The sequence below is a fragment of the Tupaia chinensis genome, unplaced genomic scaffold (genome assembly GCF_000334495.1).
Source record: "Tupaia chinensis unplaced genomic scaffold, TupChi_1.0 Scaffold000141_1, whole genome shotgun sequence".
Classification (NCBI taxonomy): domain Eukaryota; kingdom Metazoa; phylum Chordata; class Mammalia; order Scandentia; family Tupaiidae; genus Tupaia; species Tupaia belangeri.
In genome coordinates, this window is record NW_006159611.1 from 1,100,592 (window position 1) to 1,123,739 (window position 23,148).

The following is a 23,148-nucleotide window of genomic DNA, read 5'->3' on the forward strand; positions in this document are numbered from 1 at the left end:
GGGAGGAGCGGCTTTGGGTGGAGGGGTGGCGGCCAGGTCTCGAAGTGCCCTGAAAAGTCTACTTGCTGTGTATGTCAGCTCTTGGTTGTTAGACTTACGTAGTGTAGAGGAATAAATGCCTGCCTGAGCTCTGTGGTGAAGGAACTCTCCAGAAACGCATCTGAGTCCCAAACAATCAAGCTTCTTTCCCTCTTGGTTTTGTTCTCCGTGCCGTCACTTGGATCAGGCTGCCTATCCTTACTCGGGCCTGGGAACAGACTCCCTTTATGGTCCTGCGTTGCTCCTCTGGTTAACTTTCAAGTGGAACAGTTGTGTAAGATAAGTGTTTTGTTCACCTGAGGGTGTAGATGTGTACACAGTCCTCTCTCCGATAATGGCACCATTGTGCGGAAGCTGCAGGGGCAGGGGAGGGCCCTGGCCGGGAGGGCCGCCCACACGTAGTGTTCCATGCCTCCCGCGGGCCACCGAGACCAGGTGCCAGCTTGCTGAGCTCTCGGAAACTTGGGAAGCAGCAGACAGCTCCCTTTGAAGCCTGGTTCTGGGTCTTCTTAGAAATACGTGGGCTGCCTCCAGGCCACGCGATGCCTCTTGGTTTGTTTCTAGGTGTCACCCTCACTCTCTCATCGAGCCACGGACCAGGCGTTGGGATTCCCTCATGAGCCCATTCTCTGGGGTTGCGTTGTCCAGATTTCTCATCCTGGCCCAACCGTTCTTATTTTATTGATTTATTTTTGAATATTTATTTAATTTTATTTATTAATTATTTTTAAATTTGATGTAGGACACATATGCTCACTAGAGAAAGAGAGAGAGAGAGAGAGAGAGAGAGAGAGAGAGAGAGAGAGAGAGAGAGAAAGTGAGAAAGCAAGCAGCCTGGTTTGGGACTTGAGTTACGGTTGGCAATGTGGGAGTCCAGAGCCTTAACCACCAAGCCACCCACTGGCCACCTGGCTTACCCTCTTACTGTGTGATTTTTGGCAAGTTATTGTTTTTCTTTCCAAGTCTTAGATTCCTTTTCTTAAAGCTGGAGAACCCACCTAAGATTGGGAGGATTACATAAAAAAGAACTACAGGCTTGGCTTATTTCTGCTTGCACAGTACGTACTCAGGACTGTTAGCTGTGATCTTTACGAGTAGTCAGCTTCTGTGACCTTAGATTTAGATTCTCGTGCGTATGAGGAGTTCGGAAAGAGGATGCATTTCGGGGAAAACACTGCTCACACTCAGGCTGCTTGGCTTGCCATGTCCGTGTCTCTCGTTCAGTGATTACAGAAGCTTCTCAGCAGGGGGAGAAGAGGCCCTTAGAAATTGTTTATCGGGGGAGCAGCAGGTGGTTCATGTGGTGGTTAAGGCGGTGGACACTCCCACATGGCCGACCTGGGTTCGAGTCCTGGAACCGGTGGCTTGCTTTCTCACTTCCTCTCTCTCTCACTTTCACCCTCTGTCTCTCTCTGGTCAAATTAAAAAATCAATGAATGAATAAATAAAAAATAAAATAAATAATTATTAAAAAAAAAAGAAATTGTTTATCGGGTCTCTGTCATCCTCTCACCCACCGCCTGCTCGCACGTTGGTCCATGTTCCACGGGCCTTCGAGTGCCTGCTCCATGCTCTCCCTGTGTTAGGATTCGGAATCCAGAGAGCGGCAACTATAGATGCTGTCTTCAATGTATCTTAAGTAATGATGAAGGCAGGTGGGAACAAAGATTTTCATGTGGAGTTGTAGAAAGTGCAAGCATATTCTGTGGGAGTGCTGATGCAGAAGGCTGATTCCAGGTTATCAGAATCTCGGCCGTGCTCACCCCCAACCCCGCCATCCAGCGTTGGCCCTCCCAGGCTGGGAAGGCACACAAGTCTCTGGCCTCTTGGTTCCTCTGTCATCTGACCTTAGCTTCTGTTCTCACTGAGATCCGGCCGAAGGTGCTGCTGTTTTCCCTTTTGGTGTCCTTTTGTTAGGACAATCCTGTGTTCATGTATTAAGTCATGAAAAGTTGGTCATTTCAACAATCCAAAGTATCTAAATGTGAGTAGAATGGCATTATACGCTTTATGTATTCGTACATGAATTTAAGTAAATATGATGCGTTCGGATTATTTGTTGCTCTCTCAGTGAGTTTATTTTTAGTACCTAACAATGCTCAATCAAACCGATGATAGGAGCAAAAGGCTGACGTGGAGGTAAGTCAGTAATCCTCAGTGCAGGCAGGTTAAGGTTTTCATACCGTATCGCTCTGAAGAATATTCAATGTATGCTAATATCTGTGCCTGAAATACACGTGGTCCAGAAAGGGGCAGCTGATTTTCCATGGAGGGGCAAGGTGAGGCTCGTGTTCTTTAGCTCTTGGAAGTGACTGAATAGAACTCGACTCTCCAGCATAGAAAACGGAGGAACATGCGTGTCCTCCTCACGTCTGAAACGATATAGCTCATGCTTAACATTTTCCTGCGGACTGCTCACGGAGTCCCCAGTACGGCAGCTGCTGCCTGCACTGAGACCGCCCTCTCCCTTCCCCGCAGTCCCAGTGCCACCTCGCAGGCACTTGGGTACTTTTGAATGCTTAAATGTGCTACCTAACTTTTCTTTTTAAATATTGATTTGTTTTTTTTTTTTGTAGAAAATGCATCCGATGCAGATTTATGGCTCCTGAACAGTTGCACTGTAAAAAACCCAGCTGAAGATCACTTTAGAAACGCCATTAAGTAAGTGGAAGTTTTTGTTCCCCGTTGTTAGTAATCCAAGTAAAACTTAATATTAGAAAACGAGCTTGTAAACGATGACTAGTCAGTATAAATATTTAACACCGGGGGCTTCAGAAAGTTCATGGAGAATGCGTGTTACAAAAATATAGTGCTGGCATTTAAAATGATTTTGGCACTAAAATAAAACTCATGCTTTCATTCTATTTTTCTACATACTTTCTGAAGTCCCTTTATATTGGGTCATTGGAAAAGTCACGCTGTGTCTTTCTATGCAAAAACTTTCCTGACCTCCAGTATATGTACTAAAAGAAAGTTTAAGTTGTACTTTTAAGATTAAGCTGTTTTCAACTTTTCTGATAAAGGATGAAACTTTAATGGGGGCCTTCCCACTAAGTGATTTTGAGTATTTGTCAGGTGTTCACTGGTGCTCTCCGAGAACCCAGTGCGTGCTTTCTTGAGGGTGTCTGACCCTGCCCTTCCGCTGTAGGTGCCACTGTCAGCCCCAAGGGAGTGGAGTTTGTTGTGGGAGGTGGTCATAGAGGTCCTTGCTTATTCCTTAGTTCCCTCGTGATAACGAAGAATTCGGGGCATGTATGCACACGTGCCTGGCATGTTTTCAAGCCTCCAGATCTTGGACTCCAGTCGTGCCATCGGTTATGTGTGATCCAGCATAACCTCCATGCTGCCTGCTGGCCTGGGTTTTGTTTTATGTATTTTACATGTACATGTATTTATTTGCATATTAGTATATTATATGTAATTATAAAGTAATTATATGTGCTATGTAATATTGCATACATGTTGTATATTATATGTAATTTGTACCATTACATTTATAGATTATATTATGCATAGATCTATTTATCTAAGGTGTCGTGAAGGTATTGGTAGTTCACAGTAAAGCGATGATGCTGGAGTGATTTAGTGAAGTAGTAATGACATATGAAATGTTGTCATCTCAGCCGAAAGCTAGTGGTAACCAGCTCGGGTCCTTCTCATGCACTGTTCTGCTCGGTTGAAAGATAATTTAGAAAGAGTATTACATACGCTTAAGTATCTTTTAATGGCTTTGAAGGCTTTCCATCATCATAAGTAGTTTAAGGTAGGACTTAAACTCATGTTTGATTAGTTTCCAAACTAAAAATAGTTTATAGAAGACGCAGTGGTCCTTACATGGGGAGGTCGTCAGCTTCACGTGACACGTGCACCTCGCAGGAGTCCCTGTGAGGGATGACCTGCTCTCGTCGCGCATTTTCTGTAGGTTCTTCCCTACTTGTCACCGTCTCCTAACGAAGGAGAACAAACTGAGTTACACGTTCAGTCGTCCACACGTTTGTCTTCGCTCATCCTCCATCTGCACCGTCTCCCTCTTCCCATGAGCAGAAGGTGCCATGTAAGTCAGGGAGCGTCTGGAGCGTCCCTCCTCTTGCGCCCAGTTGCTTAGCTCAGATTCCAAGTCTACAATGACGGGGTGGGGGAGGGGGTCTGTTTCCTTCTCACCTGGACCTCTTCTCCGTGATTGCTTCAGTCTGCTGCTCGCTCCCGGGTGATGCTGTCTCTGCTTCTGCCCTTGTCTCCTTTCCTGTGTATTCTGGTGTTTAGGAGCTCCTTGTTCTTCTGTATCAGTTCATTTTGTCTCTCTGGAGCCTTCAGGTACAAGGCCATCTCATTTTGACAGGGGTAAGGAAAGATGACGGAGGGGTTTACCATCTTCCATGTGATTAACACAGTGCTATTGATTAATATCTAAGGATTGCGAATTTATGACAGGATAGCCATAGATCGATTTTTTCTTGTTTTTTTTTTTTGGCGGGGGGGGCTATTTTCCCTAGAGTTTTACAGTATTTATATTAATGTTCTAATGAATAAAAGAATAGGCATTTTTATTGAAGAGTTTTTTGCTATAGGGCACGTGAGCTTGCCAGAAAGACAGAGAGAGACAGAAAGCGAGAAATCACCCCCCAGGGGGGGTGGCCACGCTGCAGTCCCTTCTCCTCCATTCTCCTCTCGGGATCTTGGGCATGCACGCACATGCGCCTAGCGTGAGTTTAAGCCACTGGGTCCACTGCTGTCATGTACATGGGAGTCCAGCGACATAGCCACTGCTGGTCCCAATAGTAGGCATTTTAAGTAGCAGTGGCAGAAGCAGGGATGATGGGGGCTGCCTTTTCAACTTTGGAATTCTACGTGTTGTGCTCTTAGTAATTTTGAAAACGTTGTTAGCAAGCCCGTGCTTGCTGAGAGTGTCCCATCGGACGTGTACTGTAGACCAGTGCGGCTTAGACAGTACGGCCCTTAACCTCAGGGATTCTTGAATAAATAAGACAGATCAAATGTTTCACAAAAATGAAATTTGCTCTTACTGAGAACATTCAGCAAGACAACTCCTTCGGTTACGGCTCCACAGGAATGTGGAATCTTTTCCGTGGCACCTACGGGAGGTCATTTAGAGGTAAGTAAACACATCTTGTGTGTCCCACATAAATGACAGGGAGAATGGGCAGCCTGCTTTGATCATGGGCTGCCGACCTCTGACCTGGTGCATTGTTAACCCAGTGGGCACGGTGGTTTAGCCACACTGATGGTGGAGAGACAGGTCGTGAGCCCTTGAGACTGCCTTGTCCTGTAGAAATAAATATTAATGTCGAAGAGATGACCTAATATCTGAACGAGAGTACTGGAAAGAACAATTGAAAATCCAGGGAGGAATGGATATAGATGCGTGTGTGGCATAGGGTACCTGCTTTGTCTGCCACCTGTTCTCTGTAGGAAAACTTGTCCAACGTTCTGCTGAGCAAACATATAAATTATGGATTGTCATTCCTATTATGAAAATTTCTTTGCTTTATTTAGCTGTATCTTTGCAGAGTTCTTTATAAACTGAAGTTTGGAGAAGTACTGGAATATTATTTTAACTTGAATTTGTAAAATAAATTACCTCCAAAAATGCTGACTAGTTAATAACAAGAGAAAGCTTCCCTTTTTATCCTGTTGAAAAGACAATAAAGGCTCAACTGATCTATTGTTAATTGGATTTACAATCCAATCAAGGTTTAAAATTTAATTAAAAATTAGGGTTTTTCTTAAGCTAACATTTAAAATTTTAATTTTTAGTTTAAAAGATTTTGGCATTAGAAGGTAAAAATCACACTGTGTTTTTCTTTGGCCTTTTGTAAGAAACAAATTAGATCACACTAGTTATTTTGAGTACACTTTTTATTTTTAAGGGTTTTATTTGGGGGGGGGGGATAGGGCCATGTGTGTTTGCCAGAGACAGACAGACAGATATAGAGAGAGGGAAAGGAGAAATCACCCCCTATGGTGGATGACCATGATGCAATCTCTTCTCCATTCTCTTTCTCAATTTTGGACATTCACATGCATGTACCCAGTGTGATGTTCAAGCAGCCAGTCTGGGGCTTGAGCTGTGGTGGGCCATGTGGGAGTCTAGGCCTTAATCACCAGGCCACCTGCTGGCTCCAAGTACATTTAGTTTTTTAATTGTACACTTTGTGGATTTCTTGTTGAACTTTTTATTTAAAGTTACAATTGTAAAGTTTAAATATTTTATTTATTTTTTAGTTTGCTATAGGGTGCCTGCATTTATTGGGGGGAGCAGGGGGGAAGAAATGAGAAGTCATCCCGCAGTGGGATGGCCACACCACAACCCTTTTCCTCCACTCTCCCCTCCAGACTTTGGGGTACACATACACATATACGTGGTATGATTTTTCAAGCTGCCAGGTCTGGGTCTTGAACCATACCATCAGCTGTAATCTTAACCTCTCTGCTATCCAGTGGCACATTTAAACATTTTAATCTGAATTTTTAAATTTATGACGTGTTATTAGTTCAGTATCAGTTTTACATCACAGTTTAACTTGTCTTTAGTGCATATAGGGAATCACTGTGTGGTTTTCCCAGTCACAGTCTCATTGGTTTAGCTCCCCTTCCCCACAAAAAAGTTCCCTTTACTCTAGAGATGTAGTTTAGAGTAGTGTACTATTTGACTTAATGTGTATTATTGGGACTAGCAGGTGGCGTGGTGGTTAAGGCGCTGGACTCCAACATGGCTGACCATGGTTTGAGTCCCAGACGTGGTGACTTGCTTTCTCACTTTCTCTCTCACTCTGTCTCTTGTCAGAGTAAAAAAATAAAAATAATAATAGTAACAAATGATTCTACTATGTAGTGGCTTTCCTTTTCTCAGGAAACAGATGCCATTAATAGACCAAGACTGCTTGTCAGCTGTCTTAGGAATAGTCGCCCTAGATTGCTGTGAGTCTCTTGTTGGAGGCAGGCTGAATGTTTGCAAGAAGGGGAAAAAACACTAGTATTCAAGTGTTGCATTAAAGGACCCTCTTAAGCCATGCTGTTCCGCTTTTCATGTTTTGTGCATAGATTTGGGGAGTGTGCCCCTCTTGTCCTGATCGAGGCAAGCAGCTCGTTGTCACAGCTGGTTCACAGGCTCTCCCATGAGGGGAGTAAGGAAAAGGCTAAGAGTTCCTCTCCCTTTTTGGGTTAGCCACCTGGTCATGCTGGCAAAAGCTCTGCCGTGAACACCAAACCTGTACTCCCACCGAGCTACGTGAGCTGGGCCAGCCTTTGGATATTCAAGGATCTCATCTTGAGTCAGGTGGCCACTCAGTAGATGTTGGCTTGATTAGCTCGAGCTGATGCTAAAAGAAATTTAGCATCATTCTGCTGTCATTGGACCCCGTCTCTGTTAATGCCGCATATTATAAATTCTGTAAGTAATGTAACTGTCGGTATCCCAATGCCGTCTTAAATTTAGCATCATTCTGCTGTCATTGGACCCCGTCTCTGTTAATGCCGCATATTATAAATTCTGTAAGTAATGTAACTGTTGATATCCCAATGCTGTCTTATATTTGTCCAATTTTGGCGAATAAGCAAAAAGCCACCAGATATACCACCAAAAATTGGGAGTGGGAAGCGAACCTGCTATTGTGGGGGAAGAAGAACAAGCTTTGAGCTTTGGAAAAGTTAACCCGATAGAGAGTCTTATAAGTGGAATGGAACAGAACTGTAAGGATTGTTATGTCTTTCCTCATCATGGAGGTTTCTGTGATTTCTAGAACAGTAAATAGTTGACTTTGAGCTACTCATTGGATTGGGTTGAAAGCTGGTTTGATGAAGGCCAAATTTCTCTGGGTTAGTTGGTTCTATGAACCATGAAGAGTAAGTGAATAAATACACATATAAATAACTACCAAAAAAAGTTAGGTCTTTATACATTCCACTGTGTGTGAATTTGTTTCATTCGTCTTACATCATGGTTTTGTTAGTCTGTTTTCTGTTATGGCTTGCACTTTGTCTGCTTTCCATTTTCTACCCCAGATCCCCAAGTAGTTTGGAGTTAATAATGGTATTGGAAAAACAAGCTTTCTAGACGGATCAGTAGAGTTTTTTGTTGATTCCTGAAGTGATGGGTGAGTGTTTTATATATTCAGAACAGAGTCTGATCAGTTTCCTGTAATGGCCTGTAAGTCACTTGACCTTCTAATCATGGAGAACATGGAGATGGACAGGAGGGAGGCAGAGATTATCATGGGATGTGTGCCAATGAGCAATTTGCTTGGTGCTCACCTGGGCTCACCATGCCATCGCCAGCTCCCCTTGCTGGGAGGAAAGATGAATGGGAGGGCTGACTTTTGAGAGCCGAATGCAGAAGCTGGAAGACCAGTTTCCCTCATAGGGGCTGATCACATCTCAACAGAGGAAGAAGGACGGGTCTTTGCCAAATGCAAGGAGGAAAACCTCTGGTTCCAGTCTGTGCCTTTGGCTGCAAGTGTGTTGATTACTCAAGGATTGATGAGTAAAGGCATCCTGTCAAGTCATCCCCAAGACAGCTCCATCCCTAAACTTACATTCGCTTGTACAATGGGATTCTTTGTTGGAAAGCTTTCTTAGATGAAAACTCGCCAAGAGGTGATCAAGAATCTGGCAAGTTCCCCTCTTGCAGAAGCTTTATGATCAGGACAGTCTTCACCATCTACTCTCAGAAGTCAAAGTACGACTCCACTGAAAGTGTCATCTTTTGGGACAGCCCCAGCAGTGGACAGCATAGAGAAAGAGAGGCGTCCTCACAGGGAGCCATTCCAGTCAGGGCTTCTGTGAATGAATCTTTTCCCACTGGTATTACAGGTCATACCGCCCAAGGACCTGATCCTGCCCTTGAGGGAAGTCCTACAAGAAAACATACTACATATGAGGAACTAAGGAATAAGAGCAGAGAAGCGTCTGAAATGACTTTAACGCCACAGACTGACCCCTCAGTTGGACCTGTGCAGGAAAGAGGGCCAACGAAGTAAACAAATCCGAGAGACTTGGGGTGGGTGAGGAATGCCATCACTGCACCTGAAGGAGTTTCCGTCGTGGATACCTGCACCCTCCCAGCTCAGCAGCCGTCTACATAAACGCAGTTAAATTAGACCCTGGGCTTTTGTGGTTTGTCTGATGATGTTTTAAAACCACGGATTTTAGTATTACTCTTGTGCAAGTGTAATCGTTTTGGGGAACTTAGGGGAATGAGGTATCATTCTGTGTGCACAGTGTGTGAGATCATTTTAAGTTACAGGGCAAAGGTATACTTACTAAACTACCAAGGGCTTGTGATTCCCTAGAATCAGCATATGTGAAAATCAACACTACCTGCATGTGAGTTGGGGCAGGTGGGAGAACAAGCATAATTCTAAGTGTTAGGCTCTACATCAAAAAATTATTAAAAAGCCTTTCTCCAGTGTTCACTTTATTACCTTACTGTTTATGGTAAACAAAAGAGAGTACGCAAAAAAAAAAAAAAAAAAAAGAAGAAATTTGTTTGGAAATAAAGGAGAAAGTATATTTTAGGGTTGAAGTCTTGGTTGACTTAAAAACAGGACAAAGCAAAGTAGTAGTTAAGTTTATAGTTAAAAGATTAGCAATTTAATTTGCAAATCTAGAACAGGAAAAGCAGTTCAAAGGCAGTGAGTCATTTTAAAATGCAAACCTGAGTTTTGTAGTTATCTGAGATCTTTTTGGAGAGTAGTATTTTGCATATTTCATGATTACATTCCATCAACAGCTGCTTTGTTTTTGCCATTTTAAGCCAAGAGTGAGTGAAAGAGGTCAGTGTATTATGTGCAGGCAGCAGCTGGCTGGTAGCACTGGCTACTTTCGTAGTGAAATGTGAGGGTTGGCGTTGTCCTGAGAACTCCGTAGGTCGCTCTCCAGAAAGCATGCAGAAACTTGCTTTCGCAGGACTGAAGAAGATACCAACATGAGCTAAGCCTGTCCTCCCAGCCAAGAGTGGTTTCCTATTGTTTTGATGTGAACGACATTCTGCTAACGCTGAGTGTGTGTTTATATAACAGCAGAAGGGAAAAAGATCCTGTGTTTTCCTCCCCTTATTGTGTGTTCAAAGTGGGACAGACATCTTTTAAAATTTTTAGTTACTCTATAGCGTTAATAACTAATAGTACATGAAATAAAAACACATTTCCTGTAAAAACATAGAGCGTGCTACCGAATATTAAATACTGTTTATGGTCCTTACTTTCGGTCACACTTGTGTTTAGGTGTTCTCTGGCCACATGAATGAAGTTAGCCAGATTTTAGACTGCTGGTATCAGGGCATGGCTTTTCACGATTTTGGAAAACTGGACAGAGTGATAGTGAGGGACCAATGGAACGTCCAGGTAAGGTGATACGTAACTCGAGTTTTAGCACATAGCTGTGGGTGCAAGTCCCACTTGGGGTACCCTTCAGACTCAAGTCTTTCACTGCTTTTGTAGCTCAGAGGTTGGGATCAGTCCCTGTTGATTACACCTTCGATGATAGGATGGTGCTTTGTGGGTGTTAGGAAGAACGTGTAGACATGATCTAGCACAGCCGTGTGACTGCCCCGTATGAATAACTCCAGGTTTTAATCATCTCTCCACTCTTCAGAATTTCATAGGACTAGCCAGCTAGCTCTTTATCTGTATGTCAGCTTCTCCTACTGCAGTGGTTGACTAGGATAATTTAACAAGTGAACAGATTAGCTCCTGAGTTGCTTTTCTGTAGATTTATTCTCCCACTCCTCCCCACCCTTCGTCAGAAGTAATATCTTTTTCTGTAGGTTTTCCTAGAACTTTTTCTGTGCCTTTCTTAATAGATTGAGTTACTTTAATAAGTTTAGACACATGTCATAGGAAACTTAAAAAGGAGAGGCTTAACCAGGGTAGGGGGTTTATTTATCTGTAACGCGGAGTCTGTAGTTGGGAAGTTGCTGGCTTTGAGTGTGAAGGTCGAAGTCTCTAGTTCTCTTTTCCTCCTCCTCCTCCTCCTCCTCCTCCTCCTCCTCTTCTTCTTCTTTTTATTTTATTTGTGACAGAGAGCATGTGTTTGTATACGAGATGAAGTATGCGTGTGTGTGCATGCGTGTGCGGATCTGTCTCACGATCACCTTTCTCTGGCCCTTCAGCTTCTCAGGATTGTGAGCGTGCACATTGCACCTGTTGTTTTCAGGCCTATCCTAGGACTTGAACCTGCACCTGCCATGTGGCTTCCAGCCCTGGAGTTCAGTTTGCTATTGACCGTGCTGTCAGGCTGGGCCTCTAATCTCACCAGTCCTTCTCGTATGGTGCCTAATCGTTGATGCTCTCCAGCTGTCACACACACTTTCCTGAAAGAGGAAAGGGCCCAAGAGGGCATGCCAGCTCTGTCTGCCCTGCCTTTAGAAGGAGCTTGCTAGGAACCCCACTCAGAGCCCTGTGCTGGCCTCTGACTGTGCAGTCACGTCCCAGGGCCACCTGCATTTGTACGGGAGGTCGGGCGATGTAGCGATGCTCCACTTGTTTCAGCCCACACATGTCGCTCCCGACAAAATTGGGGTTCTGTTAGGAAGGAAGGGACGGTGCCCGTTGGGGGCTAATTTGATGTCTCTGCTACAGGTCGTGAAATTTAGGGCAAGATACGTGTTTTATCATTTCCCAGGACCAGTGTGTTGGCGGAGGCCCTCACGTACTTGTGAACAAATGGCCCCTCTTTGTCCTGTTACCTTTATTCAGAATGCTGAATAAGAGAACTCTTCCTTTTCTGAGAAAGTTTGCCGTGAGTAGTCACTGATCAGGTGGTCACAACAAGATGCACAGGAGAAGGGGGCGGCTTAGATGTTGCACCCACAAGTGCAGGATGTGGGGACGAGGACTTGCGCCTCCTTTCCACGCCAAAGGCCTGCAGTAGCCATCGAAAAGGGGGTCTACAAGGAGAGAACGCATCTCATTCCTTCTGAGATTCAGTTCCATTGTGTTATCAGCCTCGTTTAGAAGTTAGAAATTTTGAAAGAGACACAAAACAAAAGTAAGAGTTTGTTATATTATCAAAGAGGTTCTTACCTAAGTAGAAACCAGGTCAAACGAGAGCTAAACTCGTTTTATAGTTAAATGTTATAAAACAGTAGTTTAAGTTACTCTACAAAGTGTGTTACAACTGGCAATAATGGTCCTTTTCACTGAGACCGAAATTGAATATCGTAGGTTCAACTCGAAAATGCAGAGTTAGTGGTAAGCATGGGAAGGGTCCTCGAAAACCTGTTGTAGAGTTTTCTGCAGGGTAGCGTGTGGAGTGTCATCTCAGGGGAGTTAAGGGTGTCCAGTCTTACCCCAGAGAGTGACCTGCATATCTACAGCAATGTCCGTTTGTGTTGCTGTGGAAACGTGGTATTGAACCATCACCATGAACTTCCCAGCCATCGTTAAGTCATAGGGCCTCGTGTATTTTTCTTAGTGTGGTATTCCTGTCTGCTTTTCCTAATCTGTTAATAGATGCATTAAGAGGGACCAGCAGTAGGCGTAATGACTATGTTGCTGGACTCCCACATAGTTGACCTCGGTTCGAGTCCTGGACCCGGTGGCGTAAACTCACTCTGGGCGTGTGTGCGTGTGCCCAAGATCCCAAGAGGAGAATGGAGGAGAAGGGATTGCGGTGTGGCCATCCCTCCCTGGGGGGTGATTTCTCGCTTTCTGTCTCTCTATCTCTCTCTGTCTGGCGAGTGCATGCGCCCTATAGCAAAAATCTCTCCAAAAAAAGAAAAAAAAATAGATGCATTAAGAAAGAAACTGACGGAGCTGCTGGGTAGATGTGCAGGCCCTCTTTAAGTGTGTTCCAGAAGTCAGCAGCTTACCCGGTGTGCCCGCCAGTGATGTGCTGCCTAGCGCATGCATTTCTTCCCAGTTACAGGAGAGATCAGATGAGCAAGACTAGAGTTGACTTGGTGCTTTCCTTAAATCCCTGCCAGTCGTTGATGACAGTTACTGACGGAAGAGACTTGCGTTTCTTTAAATGAGAAATAGTTTGACTCAACATATTTCATAGTATTTTTGTCATTTGTGGTTGAAACGTTGACTAATTGTTTTAGTTTTTTTTTTTCCTGTCTTTTTAGTTTTTGCTATAGAGCGTGTGCACTTGCCAGACAGAGACAGAGAACGAGCTAGTGGGAAAGTGAGCCTTCACTCCCTCCCGTCCTCAGAGGGGTTGGCCAAGCCTCGATCCCTTCTCTTCTGTTCTCCTCTTGGGATGTTGTGGATGCACATACATGTGCCCAGCATGATTTTCAAGCCACCATGATTTGAGTCTTGGGGGTGGCCTTGGGAGTTCGAGCATCTTAATCTTCATGCCACCTGCTGTCCCTCTTTAGACCATCTTAATAAGTAAGAAAGGATTTGGTGTCATTGATCAAGTAACTTTTAAAATGATCATGGAAAAACCTATGTTGATAGACTGGTGGATGCTTCATTGAGCAGGTTCTAAGAAACTCAAGGTATTTCTCTGCTGAGGCAGTAAGCATTTTCTTACCACCGTATCTAGGGTAGTAGCATACTGAAGAATTTGAAGTGTACCAAATTAGTGTTCAGTAGTTGGTGACTTGGAGAGAGACCGTCAATTAGGACTTGGAAGGCTCGGAGTGATCCTAGGCAGACGTGGGCTGAATATCCATTTCTGACCCCTTCCCTGAGCCACAGCCTATAGGACTTTGGACAGTCATAGGGCGTGGTGTCAGGGGACGACAGGGTGCAGCTGAGAGCTGGGTCTCAGGTAGGAGGAGACAGTGCAGGTAGCTTGGGGGTGTGTGGGGGTCCTTCTCTGTGATCCTGGTGGTGACAGAGAGGAGGAGGGTCAAAGACCAAGTGTCTGGGAGTCTGACCTCTCTTGTACCCCTGGGGTAGTGTTTCTGAACCTCATCAGACCTGATGTTGGTTTTCTCTTTTTTGAGAGATTTTTTTTTTCTATAGAGTGTATGCACTTACTAGAGAGACAGAGAGAGAGGAGGCGAGAAATCATCCCTGGGAGATGATGGCCACACCGCAATCCCTTCTCTTCCATTCTCCTCACGGGATTTTGGGCATGCATACACATGCACCTGTTGTGAGTTTCAAACCATGGGATTTGGGACTCAAACCACAGTCAACCAGGTGGGAGTCCAGCTCCTTAACAACTATGCTACCTGCTGGCTCCAACCTGATGATTTTTTTAAGGGTCCAAAAAGTACGTTTTCAGGTTTACTATATCATCTATTGCTGCTGGGTTACTAGGAAGAAGTGCATGGGAGGTCGCAATTCTTCAGTGGTTTTTAGACTCCTAGTTGGGACAAGGACTCTAGAGATGGCGTCAGAGGCAGAGTAGTGGCTAAGGTATATTGTAAGGGTCTAATCGAGTAGGGAAACATTGCCGAGTTAGGTTTTACTCATGTGACTGAAGACCTAGAAAGTGAGTATATAAACAAAACAAAACAAACCCCCAAAACCAAAAATATAACGTAGAAAATGTTACCAAAGCATTTGGTGTGTTTCCTAATTAGTCTCGTGTAAAGCCATACGCATCCACGTCTTTCTGTGTGTTTTACTGTTTTCTTTTCATTGCTTTCTTTAAAAAAAAAAGTGATTTCTGGATCACATATAACCATCGCACATCTTCATGGGATAGAGTACAGCTTTCGAAAGTGTGTGTCCAGTGTTTAATAATCAAATGAAGGACGTAGACATGTTTATCATTTTTAGCGTTAAAGATTGCATTGTGTTGTATATATTCAGGAATACTTCTAGGTTTTTACACTTTTATTTCCAGGGGGAGGGAGTATCTGTCGAATTGTCAGCGACAGCGTTCGCTCTGCTGTGGTTCCCAGTCTCTACTGACCCCCTTTGCTGACATGCGTGCCTGTGTCTGCTCACTGTCCCTCCCCACCCCCGGGCAGGGTCTGGCGTCTGCTGTTACTCTACTTCCATGCCGTCACCGGTGGTCTGTGTAGACAAGTGTTTTACAATGTACCCTTTATTACTCTGAAGTGAAATTCATGAATCATGGAATCTGCCCCCCCCCCACTATTAGCACAGCATTCTGAGTGTAATTAATAGAAAGGAAGAAGAAACATAAAAAAAGGACAATGTGATAATACGTTTTTCAAACTAGATATGCCCAGGCACAGGTATGTCCAACTGCGGTGGTCGGGAGCACCTAGGATGCAGCCTGCTCAGAGCAGCGCTACCAGCCTCGGTGCCAGGAACGGCACGGCCCGCACTGCGCTTTTCCCAGGGGATGGCAGCTCCGGAACGTTCCCAGTTAAGCTGTGTGCTCTTCCCTCCCTTTTCACTGAAGCTGGACTCCGGAAATTGTCCAAGAAGCAGCATTCTATGTAAACGATGCCTGGATTCCAGCAATATCCTATAACTATACCTTTACTTACAAGAATTGCCCTGGGACACGCAGAGCTCTTGCGGACCTGTGGAACGAACCAGGCAGGCCTGTATGGTGTGGCCCACTGCATGGCAGCTGCATCCTCCAGTCAGTCCAGAACAAATTGATGGAATGGAATTAGCCACCTAATGGCCGAAATTTTTATATGATTTAAAGTACCTGACAAAAAAAAAACAGCAGGCTAATAGGAATGTTAATTCATACACAGACACATACCACATTGTTTATAATGTTAAAACACCCTCGAATTCGACAACCTAATGGGAAAGGGTATGAAGAAACATTTTATGGCAGATAGACATGCAGAGATTTTCTTTTCAGCAGTGATCTGGGAAAGGAAATGAAGATGAGGCTTTCTTTGGTGCCCACTAGATTGCCTTAAAAAAAAAAAAAAGGAGAGACCATGTGGGAAGAGGAAGGAAGAGGAGGAGGGAGGGAGAGAGGCATTTTTGATAGGGCCTCCCAGCTGAGCTCCTCTGCCCCAGCCTCCCTGTAGCCAGGGCCACAGGTGCACTCCACCAGGCAGGGCTGTTCAGGTTGGTCCACAACCCAGACTGGGGCCTCCCGTGTGGCCTCAGCCTCCCACAGCAGGCTTGCCATTTGTGCAGGACCCAGTTTCTTTCTTTTTATTTATTTTGATAAGTCCAGTGCTCTTGAGGATGTGCAGAAATGTTTACACTGATATGTTGCTGGTAACAGTTTGAGTTGCTGTAACCTTTTGGCATAAGTAGCTTTCTATGCAGAAGTTAAAAATATGCATGCCCATTGATTTAGACATCCTGTGTTTTATGACCGTCTCCTACAGATAAAAAACACCTGTCTGGAGCATGGAACTGTAAAGCCATTTATTGCATCATTGTTTGTAAATCAAAAAATGTTTCAACAAATCTTATTTATGGTAGTTGTAGGTATTCTCCTTTAGGCATGTATTAATTCATACGTCTTAGAGCAGCTGATCCCGGAATTGGCTTACGCGGAGCTGTCAAGTTGAGAAGCAACTTGAAAACCACAATATCTTTTTATGTTAAAAAAATTATTTTATTTTACTTACTTACTTATATATTTATTTTAACTTGATCAGAGAGGGACAGAGCGAGAACAAGTGCGAGAGTAAGAGAGAGAGAAAGTGAGAAAGCAAGCCACCAAATCTGGGACTCAAACCACACTCGGCCATGTGGGAGTCGAGCACCCTTAACCACCACTCCACCTGCTGGCCCTGAGATCACTGTATTTTAAGGTGCTTTCTTTCTGACTTATTAGTGATTGTGATATTACCCTTTATTGAACCCTTTAAACGTAGGTAGAAATATGTCCTGATGATGTTTTTAAAGTGTCTGGATTATATTTATTATTGTGTAAAGATTTAACTAGTCCTACTGTTAGTTAGGGCCTCGCTGTTCTAGCTTCACCATACCCATTGAATAGTACTTGTCCCATGTTTCCATTTCAGAACTGGTCAGAAGAGAGAAATTTCAGACATTAACCGACAGTTCCTTACCGTGACAGAGTTGGAACTTGCGTTCAAAATGTTTCTGTTCTCTGGTCTCTGTGTTCAACATGTACGGGTTGCTTCCTCCCTGTGGTGGTGAATATGTGTCACGGTTTTCAGTTTTTACTGTCCTTGAAAATCAAACACGTCTGTCCAGAATGACGTTTTCATGGATTTTCCCAAGTAAATTATATACTAAAGACTCAGTATTTGGTAATTTGACAAATTAACATTAGTTCTTCATGTCTTCTTTTATATCCCCCTTCACCCCAAATAAGCAAATCATTATCTTAGATAATAAGAAGTCTCGAGAAAGGGCAGCTCCAGATCTTTTAATCCTGGGGCTCAAAGATGTTTTCAGATACGCTGGGGTCTAGGTATTCTCTCTCTCTCGCTACACATATACATGTAAATCATATTACATATATGTCATATCTATCATATCACATATTTATCATACCACATATATCATATAGATCATATCACATATATATCATCTCTCTCTCTCTCACACACGCACTTTTTTTCTCTTATTCTTTGTGCCCTGCCATGTTCGGTGTGATGGCTTGGTTTTCATGAAATGGCGAGGTCACCTTCATAAGATGGCCATCTTAGTCTCAGATGTCACGTACAGAGGGATTGTACGTGACATCCCTGTGCATCCTTTTCCCTTCTATGTTTTAAATTTTGACATTTTACACTAATAGACAAGTTGTGGAAATAGTGCAGTTATGATTTGGACGATGCTTTTGAATTTGGATGTCCCACTGAATTGATGTGTTGGAATTTTACTGCATTGTAAAGATACTAAATGAAACTGTAATTCCTTCACGGTGTCGCAGGTGGGACCTTGGGGTGTGATGGGTCGCCAGGGTCAGGCCCCTGTGATTGAGCTCTGATGGATTTATGAGAAGAAAATGGAGGGACAGCCCCTCTGCTGACCATCCTGTCCTCTCCTTGGTGTGTCTTTATGGGAGTTGGACTTTGGACCTCTGAACCATGAGGTGAATCATTCTAAATAGTTCTTTTTTTTTAAGAGAGAAATTTTTATTATAGTGTGCGTGTGCTTGCCAGAGAAACAGAGAGACAGAGAGACAGAAAGCGAGAAATCACCCCTCAGGGGGTCATGGCCATGCTGCAATCCCTTCTCTATTTTCCTCTCGGGATCTTGGATGTGCATGCACACGCACCTGGCGTGAGTTTAAGCCACCGGGTCCGGGACTTGAACCGTGCTTGGCTACATGAGAGTCCAGTGACATAGCCATTATGCCAACTGCTGGTCCCTCTGGTGTGATTTTAAAACACCGAGTTCAGGACTCAAACCACAGTCGGCCATATGGAAATCCAGTGCCTTAACCATCACACCATCTGCTGGTACCAACTATGTTGGCTTCCAAAATTTTATTTTGTAGTAATTACAAACTCCCAACTGTTGGTAGCTTTTAAAGATACAACACTCTCTTTGGAGCTACTTTTCTTAAGAATATGTACCACACTAAGGAAAACGGAGCAAGAATTTTCCAATAGCAGTGCAGTGTTAGAAAGTTTTGAGTTTTCATATTCATTGCTCAAACCACTGCTATTCTGGGACTATTTCTTTTGAAGGATGGTTAAAACTAGGACAGGTTGTCACTTGTCTGGAATTGTTCTTTCTATAGGCAAGACTTTATTAATACTGGATGTCGTCTCTCTGTCTACCCCGTGAGTCTCTTGAAGGCACTTCATTCTGATGGAAAGAAAATCTCTACTTTCTACATGTAGCTTTCGATAGAAAGGTGGCTCGAAATGGCAGTTTTAGATCATATCCTGAGCCTCAGAAACATTGAGAAAATAAAAATCTAACAATGATGGTTCTCTTCGGCCAAGGCAGGGCTATTTGTCACGGGGCAAAATCTAATTGTTTCCTAGTCCACAAGGAGGCATCTTGTTTTATCATCAAAGTTTTCTGACATCAAGATGTGATCTCAAGAAGAGAAAAAGAACGGTTTTTGACACCAAGGACCCCGAAGTATTTAACACCTTCAATGAACAATCAGAATGTGAGCAATGAAAGAGAGGTTGGAGAGGCCAGCAGGTGGTGTGGTGGTGAAGGTGCTGGACTTCCACATGACTGACTGTGGTTCAAGTCCTGGACCTGGTGGCTTGCTTTCTCACTCCCCCTCCCAACCTCCTGCTCTGATGAATTAAAATAATATTAATAAAATAAGAATAAAATAAATCTTCAAAGAAAAACGGGATTAGGAAGGACAAGCAGTTGGGGTATTGTCTGTTGCTCACATTAGGTAGACATCTAGTTTAAGCCTCTTCCGTGAGGTTGGTTGGCCACTTCACATTGCTCATTCTGTCCTTACAGATGATGGGACATCTGGAAAATGCGATTTACAAGTCAACTGCACTCACTTACGGGGTGGTTACCATGGTTACTGAGCTCTCATGTGACTCCCCAACCTCGTTTCCTATGTTGTCTGTCTTACGTAGATAAAATTGTTCTGTACGTTTTTTTGTAGGTAGGTTTGTGACAAGTACAATAGTACATTTAAATGGTTGTTTAATATTTCACTTTATAAATATACTATAATTTACGTTGAGCTCTTGTCTGAGTTTAGATTTTTATTTTTCCTTTGGTACATAATGAGACCATCAAATAAGCAAACACCTTTGGGCATAAGTCTTTGTATTTCTGGTTATTAGACCTTTTTTAATGTAGATCAGATTCCTGAAGGTAGAATTTTGGGTCAAAGAGTGAACATTTTAAGAACTATAGGTAAATTTTGCCTCATTGTTGGAAAGAGCCTTCCTGTCAGCAGTGTGTGAGAATGAGAGGGACCACACCACCCACTCAAGTGTTTTCCTGGGTTTCCTCCTTTTTTTTTTTTTTTTTTCCATTTGGTGCATGTGCTTCATAGAGAGAGGGAAAATGAGCCATCAGCCCCCAGGGGAGGTGGGGATGGCTATGCCACAACTCCTTCTCCTCCATCCTCCTCTCTGGCACTTGGATGCTCACACACGTGCATGCCTGGCATGATTTCCAAGCCCCTGGATCTGGCACTCAACCCGTGGTGCGCCACGTGGGATCCTGCCTCTGCCCCCTGCTGGCTCAGCATTACCCATCTTGATCTTGCTAGTTTAATGGAGTTGAGGATGATACATTGTCTTAATATGTATCTGAGTACAAGTGAGACTGAGTGCTTTTACCTTTAAGTGTATCATTTACCACTTTTTTGTTTTGGTCATTATTATGGACTTCATGTTTTCCGGCACTCTCATATGAGCTTCTTGGGTAGAAAATTAGCTGAAGAAGAACTTCTAGAACTTTCCCAGCACACCCAGCCATGGCACAGAATGGATTTAACACTCAGGTCGTGAGAGAAGTTTTTGCAGTAGCATGAATTTATCTGTGCCCAGGATTGAGTATTTTCATCACTGTAAAAAATAAGAACTAGGGCCAGACAGTGGTGGAGCGGTCAGCTCGATGCTCTGCAAGGTGAGCCTATTGGGGAGGTGCCTGTCTGAAGTCTGGGGACCTCCCCAGGACGGGCTGCATGTGTGCTTACCCGCAGAACAGGGCTGACTGAGGCCTCGGTGGAGCGCAGTGTCAAGACCCCGGGCGTGCTGTTCTCTCGGCCTCGCTCACTGATGGCAGAAGTAAGTAACAACAAACAGCAGAAGTTAGGGTCCTAATAGAATGTGCTATTTGTTTTGTTTCCATGTAATGGCAACTATACTTTAAAAATAACATGAAATGTATATTACATGCAGAAATACGATTTTAATAGATTTTTAGAAATGTAGGCTTGTCAGAGGTAATGGGCGATAAAGACTTTGCCTTCTTGAGGGAATGTGAGTGGGCGAAGTGCTTTGGGGCCCCACTCCTCCACCCCAGATCATGGGGCTCACGTTTATAAGATCCCATTCGTTGTCCTGTCTCTTTCTGGCTCCTTCTGGCTTTTCTTCCCGAATGTTTGGACTAGTTCCTGTAGAAAATGTGCATTCACAGTGGTGCCCTCTGGGCCTGGGCCGTCTCTGGGCCAGCAGACCCTGCACAGCCGCGGCGCTGAGAGCAGGTGCGGGACAGATGGCGGGCGGGCCGGCCTGCCTCCTGCCTGGTGGTGCCGCAGAGGGTGATTGATCGTAGCGCTTACTCCGAGTAATGGTCTGAGGCAGGGCGAGCCGAGTCCCTGGCGAGGTGCACGTCGGAGCTGGCAGAAGGATCGTGGACTCCTGATCGAGCCTGAGGTTTTATTAAACTTTCTTGTTGGTGTTCTTAGCCAGAGGCCCCACGCTTGCTGCCTCCTCTCTTTGCCTCACCTCCTGCCCTGTGCCTTCTGAGGGAGGTGATAATAGACACAGAACAGGCTGAAAGCCGCCATCCAGAGCTGGAGAGGGCTTGCAGGCGTCAGTGCTGACATGCTGTAGAGTGGGCCCCAGGCACTGGAGGGGCGGGTGTTCTGTCCCTCCATCGAGCTTTTGTCTCTGCTCGTAGCTATGTCCAGAGTAGGGCGTGCACACCCTTAGGGTGGGGAGAACAGCAGGCTCAGGGCTGGCTGGGGAGCAAATACTCAAGACCTTGTTTTCATGTCATTTTTATTTTCCGTTTTCTGTATGTTTTAAATGTACACAGTCTGTACAACAATAAAAGTACATCATTTGCACACAAATGCTCATTAGGGGTTATGCTCAAAAGTTTTAAATATTCAGCTTACATTTTGATAGCAGGAGCGTGAAGATTCCCCAAGGGTCAGATGTCGGCGCTGTGCTGAGACATAAGCTCCGTGAGACCACCCCACGGGGGTGCCAGGAGCAAGCACGTGCCTGCCACTGGAGGCCGGCTGGGGCTCGGGGTGACTCGTCCATCAGGACCCTGTCAGGGGTTCTCTCTCATCACAGTCTCTCTCTCTGATTCATGGACTAGATAAATTAACACCCCAACCCCCCACAGAGCTTTGCCTTATGGGATCTGTGGCAGGGCTTGGCCAGCTTTTGCAAATTCTGGATTCACAGGCATTTACGTGAGATTCGTCTCTGCCAGTGAGATCTTTATGTTCACTCTGTCTCTTCTTTAGTCAGTTGGACGGAGGACACAGGAAGGGCGTGATGTGGGGGTAGCCCTCTAGATTTCTTTGCCAGGATTTTAAACCGAACTGAAAAGTGTCAAAACGGCCCAGACGTTGCTGATGCCTGGGATGGGTGTGCTCTCAGCTTGGAGCGTGCCCTCCACGTCTGCCTGGGGTTGCTGACACGTGTTGGCAGTTCCTGCGTGGAGCCCCGGACGCGGTGAGCTCTCGTGGAGTCTGCCCAGCTCACCGCGTGCAGGACTGTAGTGACATAGTTCTCGCTTTCTTCCCCTGTACTTCTTTCTGTCTGCTTTGTCTGTTGCATTTGAAGCCATTACCGGCTTTTGATTTGCTATTCCGTAGAATAGCCTTCCAGGTCATTGAGGTTAATTATTTTCTAGAATTCTGAAATGTCCTTCTTCTTATGGTTCAAGAATCATGAAATGCAAAGTGAAAGATTGCTGGTGGGGTCATATTACCTATGAAGATTTATCATCATTATTATTATTGTGTTGAGTTTGTCCCTTGGGAGAAATAATTTCTGAGGCTGCATTTCTAGTTGTTCTTTAGCAGGTATGAACATAAGAGAGAAAAAGATAACCTTCTGAATAATGTTGGAGAACTGGTGTTTTGAGTGCTCACCATAGAGAAGGGAGCTGCTAGTGTTAAGAGCCTGGAAGAGGTCCAGACTTGGTGGTACCATTGGTGGGGGCATGGGAGAGTGCAGAGTTTGGGTAGTGGCTTGATCTGAACACATGTGTGTGTCCACACACATACTTCTGCTCCGACTGGCTAGCAGGCTGTTGGGATGTCTAGTTGCTGGGTGGTAAGATCCCATCGGGAGTCCCTGTCTTTCTCGCTCTCTCTGTCTCTTACAGTAAAAATCTTAAAACAAGAAAAAAGTTGAAAGAGTCAGGCTTACCCTAGAGCAGGGGATGGCTCTCGGCTGCCTTCCCAAGTGGTCCTTGAGAGTACGAGACAGCCTCTTTCTTCTCTCCATTCATCTCAGTTTCTTCTCTGATACATTTTTTAAAATGAATTATTTAACTTTATTTTATTTGCTTATTTATTTTAATTTGGCGACAGAGACAGAGGGACAGAGAGAGAGAGAGAAAGTGAGAAAGCAAGCCACCATGTCCAGGACTCGCACTGTGGTTGCCCATGTGGGAG

At 44.4% G+C, this 23,148-nt stretch overlaps 1 protein-coding gene and 1 pseudogene across 4 annotated transcripts in view; both read left to right on the top strand.

Annotated features, from left to right (window-relative positions):
• CDKAL1 (CDKAL1 threonylcarbamoyladenosine tRNA methylthiotransferase) overlaps positions 1 to 23,148 on the top strand; it is a 492,813-nt gene that overhangs the window by 81,799 nt on the left and 387,866 nt on the right. For all 4 annotated transcript variants that reach the window (XM_006145110.2, XM_027770551.1, XM_027770552.1 and 1 more), the window contains one exon: positions 2,616 to 2,700. In XM_006145110.2, the coding sequence (XP_006145172.1) occupies positions 2,616 to 2,700 (85 nt within the window). The remainder of the gene's footprint in view (positions 1 to 2,615; positions 2,701 to 23,148) is intronic.
• On the top strand, positions 8,196 to 10,000 carry LOC102492781 (OCIA domain-containing protein 1 pseudogene; annotated as a pseudogene).